The sequence below is a fragment of the Protopterus annectens genome, chromosome 17.part0 (assembly GCF_019279795.1).
Source record: "Protopterus annectens isolate FY-2018-M chromosome 17.part0, PAN1.0, whole genome shotgun sequence".
Lineage (NCBI taxonomy): Eukaryota > Metazoa > Chordata > Ceratodontiformes > Protopteridae > Protopterus > Protopterus annectens.
In genome coordinates this window covers 140,572,129-140,592,646 of record NC_056751.1, presented here as the reverse complement: position 1 = coordinate 140,592,646, position 20,518 = coordinate 140,572,129, and the positions used below count along the sequence as shown (strand labels likewise).

Sequence of the window (20,518 nt, the reverse complement as noted above, 5' to 3'; positions counted from 1 at the left end):
CTTGTCATCCACATTGGAGTCCTAGATTCTGTGGCTAAAGGGTCAATAAAGGCCATTTCTTTTTTGGTCAGAGTGTAAAAGCTGGCCCTTCCCCTTCATACCTCTTTGCTGGAATGAGTTGGTTGTTTTATATAGTTCGTATCCTTGACATCCCTTCTGTCCTGGGGTTCTGTTCCTCCCTTAGTGTTTGAGGTCCTTAACAGTTGGTCCCTCTAGTTTAATATGCTTGTATATCAACCCTTGCAAGGGGGTTGTCTTTTGAGGTTCTCTTACTGTAGACTCTAGCAGACATCTGCTACTGTGATTCTATCTTTGAGGGAGTAGAAACCTATATACTTCTGACCAGAAACTTGTCCTGCCAGAGGCTTCCCATTGGTGGTAGCAACCTCATCTTCTTCAGTACTGGCACTGTAGGGCCATCAAAAAATGTTTTCACATGCCATTCTTGGCTGTGCTCATATTGTGTCTTTTTAAAGTGTTTTTTTAATATGTTGAGATATGAGAGTCCCTTACTGGTCCCCTCTGCCTTTTAGGAATACCAAGGAAATCTTCATTTGGTAGCCTGTGTGGTACATTTCAGGGCAGAAGTTTGGATTTGGTTGAATCTTCTGGGTAGAAATGTGACTGCATCCTTCATGGTGCGATGGTATGGCTGAAGATATTAACATTGCTGTAAATTATGCGATGCCTGTGCAAGCAGACCCACCATAATGTTTAGACTTTCCCCTGATGTCTACCCGTTGTTTAGGGTCTAGATTGGTGAGCATTGCCACCAAAACTGTAACTTGTGTGGTCCTTCCCTTTTTGTGGTCTTACTATTGTTGTTGATGGATGCTTGCTTGCAGATTGGATAGCTTCCCTGGTCTGCCTTTCAGTTCTGGGCTAGGTGCTTCCCATGTGTGGGGTGGTGGGGGTGTACTGTGGGGGGGGGCTCTATTGAGTAGTCAAAGCTAACACCAGGGATTTTGGCCCTTTTGGGTTGTGGAGTCCAACTGTTTCTGGCTTCACTGTTTTAGCTTTCCATACTCCTGTGAATAAGGGCATGCCAGAGGGTAGTCTGAGCCCCTCCCTCATCTTCTGAAGCACTAGCTTCATTGGCTGCATCTTCAGAGCCTCTGGAAGAGGTGCTGTCCAGAGATTAGCCCTTCCATTACTATTGAGATTGTGGGCCTCTTGCTGTTAGGAAAGTGTGTTAGAGGTGCTAATGCTTTCCCTGCTTTGACTGGTTGTGCTATATTTTCCTGAATTCTTGCTGTTGTAATATCTTGTCATGGAGTTTAAAGAAAGTAAAATCACTCATTTTTTGTGAAGTCTTTGTGGCATTGTAGGGCATGGGTTTGGGCTGCCATTCTTTTGGTAGTACCGGGCACTCTTCTGTTCTTAGCCAGGGATATCCCCATGATTTGGGGAACAGGGAAACAGCTGACTCCACCTTAGTGCTTGTTTTTCCCATGCAGATTTAGGGGTAGTCTTCTGTACATATTTCCAATTAGAGTGTAGAATTGTGGCCCAGCTTTGACTGGTTGAGCGTTTCCTTTAGAAGTGCTTATTCTGTGCACCCCCAACGTGCGTGCACACAGACACACACAGACACACACAGACACACACAGACACACACACAGACACACACACAGACACACACACAGACACACACACAGACACACACACAGACACACACACAGACACACACACAGACACACACACAGACACACACACAGACACACACACAGACACACACACACTTTGAAGAAGCCCTTCCTGGGGGGGGGGGGGCATGGAATTTGTTTGGCAGACTTATCTGTCCACAATTTTGGCCATGGCTTCAACAGTACTGAATGTCATCCTTGGTCTAAACTACCTTTCTTTCAGCCCTACCCCTATAGGAAGACCGAGTTTCAGACTAGCATGTATAGAGAGCTCATTTGATTCTTAATTAGGGTGATTCTGTTTGCTGTGTAGATTGTTTTTTTTTTTTTTTCAATGACCAGTCCATTTCTCCCTGTTTCTAATTGTGGTAGAAGCTGGGGAAAAGAGAGGGCTCTTCACTGTTTGAGTGCACCTCTTAACTGTTTTCTAAAGCAGTTATAATACTGTGATTAGAGGGATTGGTAGCCTTTCTCCCTGATTTCTGGAGAGAGTCAGGATTACAGTTGCCAGTTATACACTTGTTAGTGACCTTGTAATGGTGTTCTCTTCCACTGTTCATAGGTTCATAGCTTGATACTAGGCTATCTGCCCTAGGTCATTTATAAGCCTAGCCAGAGTGTGTTTGGCTTTCGCCACCCTTTCAGATTAGTTGACTGTGCCTCTGTATAGTAGGTCACAGAAGATAGCGCTTTTAAGGTTAGTTTACTGTGCCTCTGTCTAGTAGGGACACAGAAGAGATCCCGGGGTAAACCTACGATCTCCCATCCACTCGTCAAGATTTCCCTTGAAGAGGGTCATTGAGGGGCTCTGCCTAACATGTATTGGGATTTTGTTCCAGAGTGAGGGGAGCCTCTGGGATATGAACCTGTCCCTCCAGCATGTCCTATTTATTTCTGTGCTGAGGTTTAAGTCCCTGGAGCGTGTAGATCCAAATGGATTTCCTGAGGTGGAGCATGTCCATTAATTCTGGGTTAGACCTGGCTTTATACGTCAGGCACAGATTGCCTCTGAGTAGGCGGTAAGCAACTGAGTAGAGCTGGAGTTTCTTTAGCCTAACTGCGTAGGGCATCTGTTTGAGTCCCTTGATCCTCTTGGTGAGGTACTTTTGGGGTCTTTCCAGTTGCTGCAGGTGTCGGGTAAGGTACATCCCGAATGGGGCATTGTATTCAATTATGGGCCTGATGAGTGATGAGTAGAGGAGCACAATGACCTCTCTTGATCTAGATGTGAACCCTTTCATGATAAGGTGGGGGCTATATGTTAAGTGGCTGTACTTGTTAGCCTTTGCTGCAGTCATAGTCTTGTACTCCAAAAGTAGATGCCTGTTGTGCTTGCTTTAGAATGTCTTTACAGACTTTGGTACTTTGAACGTTGGTCTCTTGGTTTCCCCTTCTCCATACTGTATTGTCTTGGCTGCAGCTCTGGGAATTGAGTTTCTGTTGGGTGAATTAAACTCCAGCACACAAGACATTTCAGCTGTGTTCAGGTTTGTCCCCCCCCCCCCCCCCAGTTTCCTTATACTTAGCTTAGTTCTTGACATTAAACCCAGCCGTAGGGCTGTACAGAGGTTCCTTGATGTTAGCTGCAACAGATAATTTTTACCATAACAGGTGGTCTACTGGAGGACCTACTGTGATAAGTTAATGTTTCTACACCCTACCTCTGTGAGTGGGAGTCCCTCCAAGGAAGTTCCCATATGTCAGGCAGGTGTAGTGCATCACTTTTTGGCATTTGGAGTATGACACATTCACTGATATTTCTGCAGGAAGATGCTTATTGCTTATTTCTGGCTAGGGGAGGTCACAGAATGGTGCATGGAATTGAGTGAGCACATGTAGTCTACAGGCTATGTGACTATACAGATTGCATTGTTATGAGGGTTCAACAATCCCCAAGCACTAACATTTCTTAGACAAAAAAATGCCAAGTTTTGATAGGTTGAAAAATATGAAATACAGATATAGAGCCCATCAAGAGGGACCATCTCACAGATTAGTTGAGACTGTGTAAGAATGTGTTTGCTATTTCTATTATCCAAATAACATTTCATTGTTTTTGAAGAGTTTCATTTCAGAAGCAGCCATATTTTACCAGCTGGGATGTGGATACATATAAAGTTCTTAAACGGTGTAGTTAACTTTGCCTGTTGCTAGTCCAAGCAACTGTTTATTTGCATTGCCTTTTTCAAGAAGTCATTTTTATCCAGGGCTTCACTTTTAGTAGTTTTACAGGTCATATGTGATATCCACTGAGGGCATGTACAAGAAAATTTGCCCTGAATGGTCTCTATTATTTTGTGCTTTCATGCAGGTGTTTTTTTTAATTGGTCAGTATTACCTTATGTTTTGTCAGAGATTCCTGAATAGGCATTTACTATTGTGTGTATATTTATGTTGAACTGCTTGAAATTCTTGTATGTTGTGCAGTCCAGTCGTGCAAAGTTTAACATTTAGCTCTTTTTTCCCTCTCTTTCTTGTTCCCTAATGGAACTCCTTTTGTGTGGTGGTTGCGTAGCTTCACTTTGTCATCTTTGAGTTTCAGTGAATGCTCTGGTTTCCTTCCATATCTCAAAGCCATGTTATTGGTGAGTTGCGATCCTCCAACTTGATGGTGGATGTGTGTGTGTGTGTGTGTGTATGTGTTTGCATTCATGCGTGAGATTTAATGCTTGTTCCATGTCATTGCAACCCCAGTGCTGAAAAGGATAGTATTTTTTTTTTTTATTCTTTTTTCAAGCTACTTCAGGTAGCTCAGTTGTCCTGCCATAAGCCCCATCCCTGTCGGGAACCTTGTGGAAGAGCTTCCTCTACTGGGGGGGGGGGGGTTCCTGCTATAAACTGGCATTAACACCTTGAACAGGGTCATTATGGGAATGGTACATCCCCTGCCAACTGGTGAAAGGGACTAGCAGAGAAACATTCATCCAACCATGTGGGTATTTTATTTTTGCCCTAATCTCCTTGCCCAGTGTGCTGACATCATATTTGAAGGCTGAGCAGGCCATGGGAGGGCTGCTCTGAGCACATGGCCTGCATGGTAGTCGTGTCTCACTCTAACACCCCACCCCCACTGTCAGCTCGGTTTATGCCCCTTTGCATTCTAACCTCCACCAGAACTCACTGGACAATGTCTACCATGTTCCTCCTTCTCCAAGTTGGGCACTTCCATCTTCCTTGTTGCTTTGTCAGTTTTCTGAGCCGCTGATCAAACTCTGGTCTCCTGGGCTGTAGTCATGGCTTTTTTTCAACATCACCAGAGTGATGTACCTGAATAGGGTAATGCTGGCATCAGAGAATAATTATATTCATTTACTGAGATGTACTCAAATGTAAAATTATTAGGTAGACTACTGTCTCTAGCACTAAATCTCCAGAGGCATATCAACTAGTGGTTATACTTGCACATATTCCATCGGTATATGTTTGTTTGTCTTTTTGGCTTTTCCCGGTTAGGGGTCGCCACAGCGGAACTCTGGTCCGCTAATGATTGGCAGTAGATTTTTATGGTGCCGAGTTGCCAGCCCGACACCCAACCTTCAACGAAGACATGCCCATTCACGCATGTCTTTCGAACTCCACGTGACCGTGGGGAGGACATGCAGACTCCACACAGAAAGCACTCCAGCTGAGAATTGAACAGGAGAACCTCTTGCTGTGAGGCAACAACGCTACCGCTGCACCACCGTGGCTACATATTCCATCGGTATATATGGGTAATTTATTTCCTTTGTTTTGGTTCTTGCGTATCTGTTGGTTTATATTATTTATTTTTTATTTATTACTTTCATATAGGTTTCCCCAATTACTGTTAGAGTTGTTCACATGGGAGCATGAGGTGGAAGAAAAGTTGGGCTGTGAAAGGACAGTCATAATGGTTATTATGCTGATGTACTGAAGGGTGGCCCTTGATAATGAACATTTCAGAGTACCACCTAGTGTCCGAATGTTCTGCAGTTTTGCCTCTTGAATGCGATGCTCTTAACGATCTAGGATTTGATTGAGTATTCATTATACTGCTCCATTCAGACAGTTTTTTCAGCTGTTTACAGAATGTCTACATGTTAAAACTCTACTAAGGTATTAGTTGAGACAAAGAGAAACTTTACGAGGTTGTGTGCCTGTTGGAATATTTACTTCATTGTCTTCTCTCACATATGTGGAGTTTAAAACCTGTAACTGTGCATGCTAGAAATAGATTCATATTTTTTGGATCCTTTTTGTATTTATGCCTGATGACCATCAGGCTCTTTCTCTTTAGTCTTCAATCTGTTTGTCCCCCTGTACTGGCTATCCCAAGCATGGATGCGAGAGCCAACCAGAAGTTCCATCCACCAGACAGCCGTAGAGGTGGCTTATATCCTCAGATGTGTTGGCCGGTACAGGCAGCAAGGGCATTTCTTATGGTTTTAAGGTCACTCATGGGTGGCTGACTTGGGTACTCGCATTACTGACAGGGTCTACTGTGCTCTTCTGAAGCTTGTGCATTCCTACACCGACACATGTGCAAGCAAGTGCATCTGTGTGTTAATGAACACAGACACATGTGCAAGCAAGTGCATCTGCGTGTTAATGAACACAGACACATGTGCAAGCAAGTGCATCTGTGTGTTAATGATGGCAAGCCGACAAGTGTGCCTTTCGTTAGTTAGAGGCCTGTACTTGCTGGTATTGGAACAACAGACCTGGACTGACACCCTCCCCACTCCTCGGAATGGGTGAGTAGATATCAACTGCCTACTCCCATCCTCTCCTTAACTTAAGGTAGATAGCTGAATGTATACAAAACATAAAGGAAGCTTAAGTGTGTTCATTTTATTCACAGATTGCACTTTAAGGTTAGGCTGCTGATAGGCAGGATAATTGTGATGTTATTAATGATGATGATGATGATGATGGGGTTAATTCTGAGCATAACATCCCTTTAGACCCCCCCCGCCCCCCCCCCCCCCAAGGAGATCTCAGGGGTTAATGAACCGGAGGGGGGGAGGCAAGGCAATGTGCACTATGGACAATCGAACTACCAGAATCAGTGGGGGGGGGCACAACAACAGCAACGTTGGAGATGAGTGATGCCAATGTTGGAAACATTATTTCCAACTTTGGTAATGATTTTAAGGTGTACAGTTACAGTAAGACCAATGTAACTGTTGAATGGGCAGAATTTGTTTTCGAAGGGGCTTAATTTTGTGCCAACGTGTAAAACTGACATCAATACTATTTTACATTTCAAAATCTACATTAGGAAGCTTAACTTGGCGCTTTTCTTTTCACAGGGGGGTGACCCTATTACTAATCTCTTGGTCAATGCTAGCCCCTTTATCAGACCAAGTACATTCATTCCACCTGTGCACCCGTTAGTGGAAGTGTTTGAATCTTTTTGTGAGAGACAATTTAGAAAAACTCTCTCTCACAGGAATCATTATGTGGAACAGGATGGGACTGGCAATTTGACTAAAAAGGAAAAAAGGCTATTACATGATATATTGGAGAACAGTGACATCCGGATTATGAAGCCTGATAAGGGGGGAGGACTAGTTATTATGGACGCTAGGGACTACAACAGCAGGATGATTGACCTGCTGTACAGTGATACTTATACCGAGGTCTCCATTAATGAACTTAACATAGCTTATAGACGTATTGATTTAGATCTAGAACAACTGTTATTAAATGAACAAATCACATTGGAGACCTTTAGATTCCTAGAGACAAAACATCCTAGGATTCCGACCATTTTCAGAATCCCAAAAATACACAAGAGTGTCCTTAATCCCCCCCTTCAGCCAATTGTGGATGCAAAAGCATCAAAAACTTTTAGTTTGGCCAAGTTCGTTGACTGTTCAGTTAAACGTGTTGGATGATAGGGATCTAATTATTAGACTCATGGGATTTCCTGTCCAAGATTAAACATGAAATGTACAACGAATGTCTTGTATTGGTCACCATTGATGTGACGGACCTCTTTCCTGTAATACCCCATGATGTAGGTATTGAATGGTTCTACGATTATTTATGTAAGCAGAACTCATTGAATCATGATACCATTCTTACCATCAGATCCTGTATGGAGATGGTTCTGGACAATAACTTCATTTCCTTCAAGGGGCAAATATTTAAACAAGTGCAAGGGGTGGCTATGGGCGCCTGTTGTGCACCATCATTTGCCAACATAGTACTTGCCCAGTGGGAGGACCTGTATATTGTCAACTCCGAGTTCAAGGACATGTGGGTACTATATGGGCGGTACCTTGACGGTTTGGTCTTATTTTGGCATGGTAGTGAAGACGAGTTGGATAGATTTTTTACTTATATTAACAACGCCACCACTTTTCTGAAGTTCACTATGACCAAGGACCATGATATTTTGAACTACCTTGACGTGACTATCAGGAAGGATTATTCCAAGGGGAGATTCACCTCACATCTTTATAGGAAACCCACATACTCCAACTCTCTTTTGCACTTTGAGAGTTGGCACCCCTTGCACCAGAAGAAATCCCTTGTTGAAGGGACAATGTGTTAGATTGGCCAGAATGGTATCTGAGGATATTGATTTTCTTAGAGAGTGTGACCTCCTACTGGGTATGTTACAGAAAAGAGGTTACCCCCTCAATTTGTTAAGGACATAATAGGTGAGGTCCAACAAAAAAGAACTAATGTGGTTTATAGAACATTATTGGACAACCCTCAGGGTCTAACCAGGCCCCTAGCAACTGAAAGAATGAACAACTATAGCAGGGCATTAGTGTTAACTTTCACTACTGATTTTTTTGACATCAAAAGCATCATTTGTGATTGTTGGAACATGTTTCGTATTGATGAGAATATCATTAATAAACTAGGTGAAAAACCCCTGGTGGTGTACAAAAGGTGTACATCTTTCAGAGGTTTAGTTGAAAGAAAAAAGGTGGCATCTGGACTAGGTGGTACTTTCAAATGTGGAAGATGCACCCACTGTTCTTTTGTGATTGATGCCGAATTTATTAAACTTAGGAATTTTGGTAAAATCACTACACATAAAAAGTACTATTGTTACACCAAGGGGGGTTGTATATGTTGCATCCTGTACAGTTTGCGACTGTTACTATGTGGGTAAGACTGTCCGAGCTTTAAGACAACGGATCTATCAACACAGTTATGATATTAACAAACATAGGGAGACCAATGCCTTATTTTAGTATACTAAATTATATCCCACACACTGTTTCAAGTTTTTTGTGTTAGACCAGGTCGACTTGGGTACAAGGGGTGGACCGGTCGATGATTTTCTTGAATTTTTAGAGCTGAAGTGGCAAATAAGGTTAAATGCATGTGTGCCACCTGGGCTCAATGACAACATTTCTATTAGTTCTATGTTAAAACTAAAAGCTGTTTTTTATGTAATGTTTTTAACATAAGCTCTATTTTTGGGGGATTAATGGATCAATGATTCAGTTGTATTATTTTAGTGGGGTGGTACTTTTTTAGCATGGAATGATATCTTTTTCTAACAGGAAATGACATACTTTTTTAGCAGGAAATGACATTTTTAGCAGGAAATTACATCTTTCTTGTTTGACTAATTGTTGAGTAGGGCAGGCTATTTAAATCAGCATTGTGTGTGTCATGTAGTTCTGAAGAAGTCAATTTTATGTACTTTTGATGAAAGCGCTAAATTCTTATCGTGGTGGAATAAAACTGTTGGATTTTTATTTTTGGTGCAGTGCTCTTGGTTATTTACTCCATTCAGCTTTTTCTGGTTAAGGTTAAGCTGTGGTACAGAGCCATAGATGGTGACAAAGTACAGGTGTATAAATTACCAGTAGTTGAATAGTTGTACTAGTAAAATGAACTAATTCACAGTGTTTGTTAAATTGCTGACTTTCATAGGGAAGAAAGATGAATGACATGAAATGCATTAGGAGAGATAGATAACAGTTTTGTGAAAATAACCGCCAACCTTTGATTACAGGAACACTTTGAAAGGATAGTCCTACCTTGGCAGGATTTCATTTTTTCTCTCACCTTACCTTTTCAGGTGGTCAGAAAATACCATTTGGCCCCAGGGTGTATTGGTACGACATAATCGATGTCTGTATAAGGCTGTAGGGACTTACAATGTAGCAGTGCCTTCAGATGTGTCACATGCAAGATTTTATGTAAGTATGTCTGAACAGTATTGAACTTCAGATACTTTTTTGGAGTCACAAGTTTAGCTAACTGCAGTGTTTTTCTCTCTCTTCTTTCTGACTGGATAAATTCAGCAAGTAGAATCTGGTTGTTTATAGGTATGGCTTGGCAAAATTACAGACAGCCATGTAGAGGTCATGAATGTTTCATGCTAGAAGCAGTATGATTTTCAGTGATATGCATTGCTTGGACATGACAACACAGTGCAGTTGGAGATGGTTTACCTTCAAAATGTTAAATGCTAAATGGTTCAAAATGAATTGGTTGAATGCACTACTTTGAATGATCAAAATGTTGAAATAAAATTAGTCTAAACTCACAATGTCGAAATTATTGAATTTGGCCATTTTTGCACTATAGTGCAATATCGGAGTTGGTATATTTAAGTAGGGGGGGTCTGGGAGGTGCAGGGGGCACTGCAAAATAGTATAGGTGATCTCATTGCTTTTTCAATTAAATGATTTAGACATTTTGATCATTCAATGTTTTGGGTTTAGATTTAATTTTTCAACCAAATGAACATTAGACATTATGGCATTCGACATTTTGAAGGTAAACTGTTGGGGATACTTCCATTAAGATCACTTGAAGCATGATTACACATACTCTTAAGACATCAAGCAAACATGCATTACAACAAGTAAAAAACTACAGACTGGAACAGTAATTTTTTAATTCTTTGGATGAGACGTTAAACCAAAATCTCAACTGCATGAATTGGTGGTAGCTCAGGTGGGTGTAAAAGATCCCATGGTACCTATTGAAAAGAGTAAAGGTCCTTTATTTGCACTTATTTCCATCAATTTCTATATTAATACAGTAATATAAAAACATTTACTTCATACAGCAAAAACAGCTTGAGAAAAATTCAAATACGTCAAGTGAGCAGTTAATTTCTTCCACATACTCTTTGCCAGAGTCAAAACCTAATCTTTATAATAATATCAGTCAGAATCTACATCTTATTAAATAAAATTTCTTTAAATCTAGTTTTTGAAATGTTCCTTGTGACTCATGGTCTCATTTCTCCTACATAACTGCTCTTTTCATTATCATTAATACCCATAAATTACCATATTCATATTCACTTAATTTTGTCAGCCTAATGAAATACTTTCCTTAAAAATCTTGTCCTATAATTATATAACTCTTAGAAATAGAAATAGATTAGTACTAGGCTAGCTGCCCTTGCAAGCCATTTTAAGCCTAGCCAATTATCCCTTGTGAGACTCAAACCCTGCACCTTGTGTTTGTAAGGCAAACACCTTAACCATTAGGCCACCCTGTTTCTTCTGACCCCCACCAAAAAAAAAAACATGTTCAGATGTCTCTTTTGACCCCAGAAAAAGAAAACGCGTTCAGATGTTTCTAGCTCCTTACAAAAAAAATGTTCAGATGTTTCTGCCTCTTTACAAAATCTTGAGGTAAGTCTTATGTAACATACTACCTTTTCAAAAATTTATCTGTACTCAACTTCTGTAAAAAAAAAAAAAAAAAAAAAAAATGATGCACCTCTGGAATATTTTCATATCTTTTTTTCCTTGCTTTAACTGCATCAGCAATTCCACTGTTCAACCCTTCCCAAGGATTTATCACTTATTTTTTCAAGATTTTGTTGTACTACACCTAAAGGGACAAATTTGTATTTTTGACTTCTAAGTCCCATAATCTTATTTTATTTTGATTTTTACCTCTTTTCCCACACACAACACATTTTCCTTGTGACTTTCCCTTTGCAGTCCCACCACTCACCATACTAACACTGCAGTCATTTTGATACAATCCCCATAACCTCCCTTTCCTTATCAGTCAAAATATAATACAAAATTAAAGAAGCAACAGAAACAGGATTAATGAAACCTAGACCTCCTTTGCTACTTTCCATATATAATACTCCCCTCTTAACAGGATTTATTCTTGTCCTTCCTTCAAAAAGGCCTATAACAGATCTTTTTTTTTTCCAGGAAGCATATGCACTCTAGCTAAATAATTAATTTTGCCCAAAAATAACGAAATTACTTTAGTGTATTTTTATGTAACATTTTAAATACTTTCCAAGATCTTCCTGTAGCTATAATTTTATATCTGAAGTAGTTTACTTCATTTGATCTTCAACCTGTGGGTAACTGATCTGTATCAGATCCCAGCCGGCAACTTCACAAGCATCTGCTCTGAGCTCCAAGCTCCTCCCCTTACCCATAATACACCACCACTTCCAACCCCCAGATCTCGTTTGCTGCAGCTTCCAACGCATCGTGATTCTTGAGCTCCAAGTTGTGAGTAGGTCTTTTTCAAACTTATCAGTGTTTTTTTGTGTGCGTGCAGGTAGTATAGCTTTCCTTCTTCCTCCCCTTCGTGGGTGCGTCGAGTGTAGGTATTGTTGTCTTAGTTTTAGGTAGTTTGTAGTAGTTAAGAGTCGTCGTCCCCCAGCCTTCTGTGTGCTTGTCTGAGTGTGTGGTGAGTGGAGTGTGGTTTTTCTCAAAAGTTTTCTTGTTTAGTGAGGTATGGCTGATCTCCCTAAACAGGTTTTCAAGAGATGCACTGAGTATGGCCACAAATTGTCACCTGCTGATGGCCACACTCTTTGCATGTTTTGTTTGGGTGTGGCCCATTTAGCTACTGACTGCAGTATTTGCGCGGGTTTTAGCCTGCGCGCACTCAAGGATCGGAGGGCAAAATTAGTTATGAAGGGCTTGCTCCCTTCTACGGAGGTGGCCGCCTCTTCTGTTCGGTCACAGCTGCTGCTGTGACCGCCTCTCCTTCTACTTCTGTCATTGTTTCTCCTCCCTCCCAGGCTGGGACTCATCCTCCTGCCTTTAAGCCTGTGGAAGCGAATCATAGAAAAGGCAAAGAGAAGGAGAGAGAGCACAGATCGGAAAAGAGAAAGAGGTCCCCGGACCTTTTGGCACCGACCGGACCTCCATCCAAATTCAGCCTAGGCACTTGTGACTCTCTTCGGCTCCTATCTCCTAGATTTTCTCCAGAGCCAGAGGAGCCCAGACCACCTTCCAGAGCCTTGGTTCTTCGACCAGCCAGGTCGGAGTCCATGCCTTCTTCACGGTCCACCCACAGTCTTTCTGAAGCTGACCTGGATAAAATGATGCAGAGATGTATTCGCACACAAATTCAGATGGGAGTCTTGCCGACCCCCTCGCCATTTGGAGGGGGGAGCTCACTTCCCTTCTTTACACCTATATCTCCTTCTCCAATCCGACCCCTGTTTTCGGAGTATATGGATCTGAAGGTTCCCCTAGTCAGGGGTTCGGCGCCAACGGAACCGGTTTCCTCGATGCCATCAGCTGCCTGGAGTGTGTCTGATCCGACTAGTTCGGATCAGAGTGGCTCTCGGAGCCGGAGCCTGGGTGTCGGATCTGAGGGGGGATGGAGCTGTTTCTGTCAGCTGCGACCTTGTTGGGTCATGGCCCCCTTCTCAGAGTGGCATCGACTTCGGGCCCATCTCCGATTCCCGTGTCAGATCTGGGGAGAGCGGTTCCCTTAATGGTATCCCAGGAAAGTTGCTCTCCCTCTGAGGTTGACATTGTGGAAAGGGTTCTCTACAATGGATCAAGGCCCCTGACTATATCTTCGGACTCCACCCTGACTCCTTCTGCTTTGTGTGTGAATCCCATCATTTTTACCATGGGACAGCCCTGGCTTGAAGAGCCCCAGATGGTTCCCCCTGAGGAACAAGTGGTTTGCGAGTTCCCTCCGGAAAGCCCCACCGAAGAGGTTCATCGCAGGAGGCGCTTGGATTCCTCCTCAGAGGCCCTCACCGAGGACACTGATTTGAATGATGGGGAAGGTTCCCCTAGATCACCTCCCGAGGATGTCTCCTTTGGAGACATCATGGAAATCTTGTGCCAGCAGGGAGGTTGGTCCACCCCAAAACCTTCCTCTGACGAATCCGTGTTCCTGGAGGCTTTCTGCATGGGCTTGTCTACTTCCTGGGTGTCCCCTCCTGTGGATTCATTAGTGGACTTAGTCACCTCGTGGGCTTGGAAGGAACCGGACACTGTAGAACCAATCCCTAAATGCCTGGACAAGATACTGAGCCCCCCTGCAGACAGACTGGCTTGGAATAAAGGGTCCCCTCTAGATGTTATGGTGGTAGCAGCTGCCACCAAAAAGGAACTAGCCCAGGAGAGTTCCTCTGTCCATCCTCCTGACCATAAGTCTAGGATGATGGATCCCCTAGGGAAAGCGAGTTTATGCATCAGTGACTTTTTCTATTAGGGAGCTGAACTATCTGTCCCACATTACTTGACTACAGCGCAACTTGGTTAAGGAACTGGCAGAGTCTCCCCCAAAGTCCATGTTGCAGGAGGACAGGGCTACGTTCTCCGCGAGGATGGCTACCGTAACAGTGGTTTCTAATACGTCTATGCGACTCTCAGGTGACAAAGGAGCGGCTAGGGTGGCTGGGTCCGACGTGTCCATGAGGTGCAATGCCTGGCTCAGATTGTGTCAGTTCATGGAACCCTTCGAGGCATCTTTTGTGAATGCCCTGTATAACGGCTCTTCCTTCTTTGGTAAGACACTCCGTGACACCTTGGTCCAGAGTGAGAAAGTCGGGAAGACACTGTCTGCCATCGGAATCCGCTTCTTGAACCCTCAAAGATCCTTTTCCTGGAATCAGCAAGGGCAAAAGAAGATGTGGTTCCGGAAGTCTTGGTATTCCTGGGACACTCGGGGCCCCTCTTCCCCTAGAGGCAGTGGGGAACAGGATAGAAGAATTTTGGGTCTCAAAAACTGTTCTCGAACAGGCCCGTGCAGCAACCCTGAAGGGTTGCCTGACTGCTCTGCTCTAGAGGCAGTCGGGGGTCACCTGTCGTTGCACTTGGTGGCATGGGAGTCCATGTCATCAGACCATTGGGTGCTTCAGATAATTTCCAAAGGCTATTCAGTCCCGTTTGTGGTTCTTCCTACACCTTACAAACACCTCTCAGACGTACCACCCATGCAAAGGGAGGCGGCAGCGCTAGAGATTTTCAAGCTGCTAAAGAAACGAGCCATCAGACCTGTACCCCCAGATCAGTCTGGATTGGGCATCTACTCCAGGTTCTTTTTGGTGCCAAAAAAGACAGGAGACTTAAGGCCCATTCTGGAACTGTCTACACTGAACCTGTCAGTTGCCAAAGAGAAGTTCCTGATGGTCACTTTACAGTCTGTCATGCCGTACCTGCAAGAGAACGACTGCATGTGCTTGTTCGACCTCCAGGACATTTACTGTCACATAAGGATGCACAGAGGCTCCAGGAGGTTTCTCCACTTCCAGCTAGGAGCCGATCATTATCAGTTTCAAGCCCTACCCTTTTGTCTCACCACAGTCCCCAGGGTGTTCACCAAAGTGATGGCAGTAGTAGCAGCTCACCTGAGGCTTCAGGGGATTCACGTCTACCCTTACCTGGATGATTGGCTCCTTACTTCTCCCACCAAGGATCTACTTTGTTGGACCAGATACTATTTCCTACATCTTGCACACTATCTAGGGATTACAATCAACACAGTCAAATCTCTTCTGAATCCTGTCCAGGTGATAGAATACATAGGAGCACAGACACACACGTTACAGACAAAAGTTTTCCTGACCTCTGAGAGTTCAAAATTTAAGGATGCATGTCGCCTTCATTTACTGATCTCACCTTCCCTCAACAGAGTCTGTCTTAAGGGCCCTAGGTTCTGTGGCAGCAACGATAACAGCTCTACCCTGTGCTTGATTACATATGCGAGTACTACAGTACTCTAGGGGTGCAATGGTCTTTGTTGGATCTTCCATTGTCGCATGCAATAAACCTCAGCAGAGTCTGCAGATCATCCCTTCTTTGGTGGATGCAGTCTTCGGAAATCTTGGAGGGACGACCTTTTGTTTCAGCCCCTGCCCAAGCTACAGTGGCCACTGACATTTCCTAGCTAGGGTGGGGGGGGCATTGTTCAGGAAGGGCAGTCCAAGGCATGTGGTCCCTGATCAAGACCAGTTTGCATATAAACGTTCTGGAGATGAGGGAAGTCCTTTTAGCTTTGCAGGCCCTCCATGCCTTTCTACCTCTGGGAAACATTGCAATCCAGTCAGACAACATGTCGGTGGTCTGGTATATCAACAAACAGGGAGGGACCAGATCTTACCCCCTTTGTCCCGAGGCCATGAGAGTTTGGGAATGGGTGATCTCCACTAGTCATTTTCTGGTAGCAACGTGTATTTTGGGATGGTCCAACATTCTAGTGGACAAAGTAAGCCGGACTATTCTGATGCCTTATGAGTGGTCTCTGAATCTTTCAGTAGCGGAGCAGATCTTTCTAGAGTGGGGTCAGCTTTGCTGCGATCTCTTCGCATCTCCTTCCAACGCAAAGTGCAGCGAGTTCTTTGCTCTGAACCCCCCTGCCGGGAGAGTCCCCCAGAGATGCTCTAGTCCAGGTTTGGCCTCCTGGTCTTCTTTATGCTTATCTCATGTACCCCTTATTCTGAAGTTCCTACAGAAAACTTGTCGACCGGGGAGCAAAGTGATCCTCATTGCCCCATTTTGGCTTCACCAAGTATGGTTTCCCTTCCTTTGGTCTCATCTTCTAGCTCCTCTTTGGATCGTGGATCCCATTCAGGATCTCCTTTCGCACCCCTCGAGGGTCCTTCATCTGAATCTGGACAGTCTGAAGCTCACAGCTTGGCTGCTCCAGTTCCCTTAATTGCTAGGACTCCCGAATTGTCTTCTTCGGTCAGGTCTATTCTGATGGCAGCTCATAAGTCATCCATCAGGAAGATTTATCACAGCAAATGGAAGCGTTTTTCCTTTTGGGCTTCTCAAAGGAGTTTAGATCAGCTCCCATTCCGGCCATCCTTGACTTTTTGGCAAATATTTTTCAACAAGGGGCTAGTTCATCTATGGTCAAGGTTCAACTAGCCGCCATTTCTCTTTTTCACATGGGTCAGAACCAGGGTTGCCAGATTTCCAGACTCCCAGGTAGGGACAAAAAAATAAAAAAGAAGGTCTCTCACGGCAAGTGAAGACCATAAAAAAAAAAAAAAAGGTCTTCGGCAACTGAAGACCAAAAAAAAAGGTCTTTAATGCGGAAGGAACAGAGTTCCACATTAAAGAACTGAGCTCACTCAGTAGCATACAATAATACAAAGCAAAGCCCAAGTAAACGGTTTATACATACCATCACAGAAAGCAAAACACATTAGTAATACTACCAAGGGTACTACTATCTAACGCAAAATCAACGTACTCCTGAAAAGTTAACATACAATAATGCTATGTTATACAACAGTACTTCAGCGGAAAACTTTGATAGTATACTCACGAGGTGCCCATTACGGACGTGCGTTTGGTACCAAAGGCATTTTTTGAAGGTAAAGCTCTCTTCCCTGGTAGAAATGTTGATGCCATCATCACAATATACCCTCACAAAGGTGTCCTTCTTTAATACAAAAAATACGTGGTGCAGTAAAGCCCAACTTAACTGTTAGACGCGCTCGCTGTAGACGGTGTTGGCTTACTGGTTACCGTGCTTTGCCTTTTACATCAACCGCGTCTGCACTAAACATGGAGCTTCTTGTGTTTAATGCATTGCAGTTCTGCATTCAACACAAGTAGCTCCGTGTTTAGCGATTTTTGATTGGCCCATATGCCGGTATACGGGCCAATCAAAAATCGCAAAACACTGAGCTTCTCGTGTTTAATGCGGAACACAAGAAGCTCCGTGTTTAGCAATTTTTGATTGGCCCATATGCCAGGTATACGGGACAATCAAAAAAAAATAAAAAAAACAAACAAAGCGGAGGCTGGCCGGGATTTAAACCGGCAGGGCGGGACTCGGGATCAGGCTGCTGATCTCAGGACAGTCCCGCCCAAATAGGGACGTCTGGCAACCCTGGTCAGAACTCTGCTTCTTTAGCCTGTTCTAGATTGTGCATAGCCTTTATTAAAGGTACTTTCCTCTTACATCCTCAGTTCACAGATCCACTTCCCCCGTGGGACCTTACTATAGTACTTCAGGCGTTGGTTGCTCCTCCATTTGAACCTGCAGCAACCGCGGATCTTAAGTTTTTGTCTTGGAAGACAGCCTTTCTAGTGACTATCACCTTTGCTAGGAGGGTTTCAGAACTTCAGGCCTTGTCTGTCAAGGTTCCATACATGATTTTCCACAAGGACAGGGTTTCTCTTCGCACCAATCCTTCTTTTCTCCCAAAAGTAGCATCGGAGATTAATATCAAACTATTAATTTACCTGTTTTCTTTCCAAATTTTACAAACAAAATTGAATACAAGTTGCATTTGTTGGATGTTCATAGACCGTTACAGTTCTATTTGCACAAGACAAAATCTTTCCATAAATCTGACCAGTGGATTGTGTCCTTTTCTAAACCTTTATTGGGTAAACCTATTTCCAAGGTGACCATTGCCAGGTGAATCAAGAGTATCCTTAGATGACATTTGTTCTGCGGCTACTTGGTCCTCATCTCATACCTTTATTTTTCACTATAAATTGGATTTGATTTCTCGAAGGAGAGCATCCTTTGGTTCCACGGTGTTCTGGAATATCCTTCCATGATGGCCACCCAGGTGTTTAGTAGCTGGGGACTCTGTCCCACAGGTTGAAGATCAAATGAAGTAAACTACTTCAGATAAAGAAGCTATGTACTCACAGTAACCTTCCATCTGAGTAGTTCTACTTCATTTGTCTTCAGCTGTCCCTCCCTCCTTCCCCCTGGCCTTACAGTATGGGCAGTGTTCTTAGCTGGTTTCTTTTGTATGTGTGTAAGGTGTTTTGGGATCGGGTTGTTCAGTGTAGGGTGCAGCAAACTCGATCCGAAGGTTGGAAGGGATTGGTGGTGTGTTATGGGTAAGGGGAGGAGCTTGGAACTCGGAGCAGATGCTTGTGAAGTTGCAGGCTCGGATCCGATACGGATCCGGTACCCACAGGTTGAAGACAAAGTAGAACTGCTCAGATGGAACGTTATGGTGAGTACATAACTTCTTTTTATAACTTCTCCATTGTCCCCCAACAATCTCACTTTTTCCAAATCTTTTTCCTATCAAACTCACTTCATTCATAAGTGAACTAACATCTACTACCCCCCCCCCACCCAAAGCCTTATTTTTTCCCTATTCAGTTATAACCCAACATTTTATCATAAACATTTGTACACCATCTGCCATTCCACCTATGCATCCAGTATGCCTAGGTATAATGATAATATCATCTGCACAAGGCAAAAATTTTAGGACACACACACACACGCACACACACACACACACACACACACACACACACACACACACACACACTTCCACTGACATATGAACCTTCCTCATATTTTCGCATCTCACAACTTATTACATTTGTAAGCAGATCAGTTAAAAATTTGACTCAAAGGACACTCTTGCTTCACACCCCCTCTTATAAAAACTTCAGTACTAACCATCTATTAACCAAAATTCTAATCTTAGCATTGTAATATACCGATTAAATAACATTCAACAATTTCCCTCACAGTCAATATTCCTACATAATATTCCATAAAGTATCATGCCCCACACATTAAAAATACCTTTTCAACATTTCTCACAAGTAACCTTCCATTACCTTTACCATGTTAAAATGTCATCAATGATCTTTTACCATTACTAACAAATCTTGACAGTTCCTATCTTTAACACCAAAAATGTCTTCTGACAAAATCACATAAAACCTTGTTTGGAAAATTTTCATAAAGATTTAAAATTGATGTTATCAAATGTGATAAGCCTCCACCTTTTAATTTCAGTTCTCTCCCAAATGTAATAATCTCTTCAGAAACCTCAGCACAGACATCACCCTTATCTAACTACTCATTAAATACTTCTAAAAACTTTTTTCTGCCAGTCTTTAAATTTTTTGTAGCTCATACCCCATACTATCTTCACCTGCCACCAGTTCCACTTTTCCTTTATTTAGTACAAAATTTAATTCTACTAAACTAATCTTTTCTTCTAAACTAACACTTCTTTATTACAATTTCTAACAATCCATCTCATCTTTGAACCAGCACTATTTATTTCTGTCTATACTTAATCACATCCTCTTCATCAATAATTTCCCTAATATTTACTTCATTTTTTGAGTTTAGCAAAAAATAGTGGAGCCTCCTCTTTCTTACTTACAAAATATCTCTGTTTATATAGTAACCTATTTTATTTTCCTCAAAATTTTCCTCTCATACTCTAAATTTTAAGAATTCATTATGCATATTTACATAAGAAACAAATTCAACTTTCCTATTATCTAACTCCAACCTGAAAAAAGTCTCCTTGTATTTATTTTTAAATATTATACACCACTCTGACTATGACAGATAATAAATATGTCCTGGATACATGATCAAGTCATAACTGATCGATTTCTCTTTCTAGTACTCCTTTGTTCAAAAAATTAGAAGTCAGTCTTTAACACCCTTACCTTCACAAATAATTTCTGAGTATTTCCCACTCTACAACTATATATATAGTCTGATGATCAGAGAAACTATTACCAGCCACACCCTATTCATCCTCAGTCAAAAAGAAGAAAGTAATCATTTTTTTCTGTTTTTTTCTTACCTCTTCTAAATGTACAAAAGTCATTAACGCATATTCAGTCCAACATATTTAATGACCTCCCTTTTTAACATTTGTCCCTATTTCTTTGTTCTAGTTCTTAACCCACAATTAAAATACCCATTATGGTATT

The 20,518-nt window shown here is 42.5% G+C and overlaps 1 protein-coding gene across 1 annotated transcript in view; it reads left to right on the top strand.

Moving 5' to 3' along the window:
• Window positions 1-20,518, top strand: part of TMEM39A (transmembrane protein 39A) — a 448,606-nt gene that overhangs the window by 412,350 nt on the left and 15,738 nt on the right. The window contains exon 7 of the mRNA XM_044059483.1: window positions 9,664-9,784. Within this exon, the coding sequence (XP_043915418.1) occupies window positions 9,664-9,784 (121 nt within the window). The remainder of the gene's footprint in view (window positions 1-9,663; window positions 9,785-20,518) is intronic.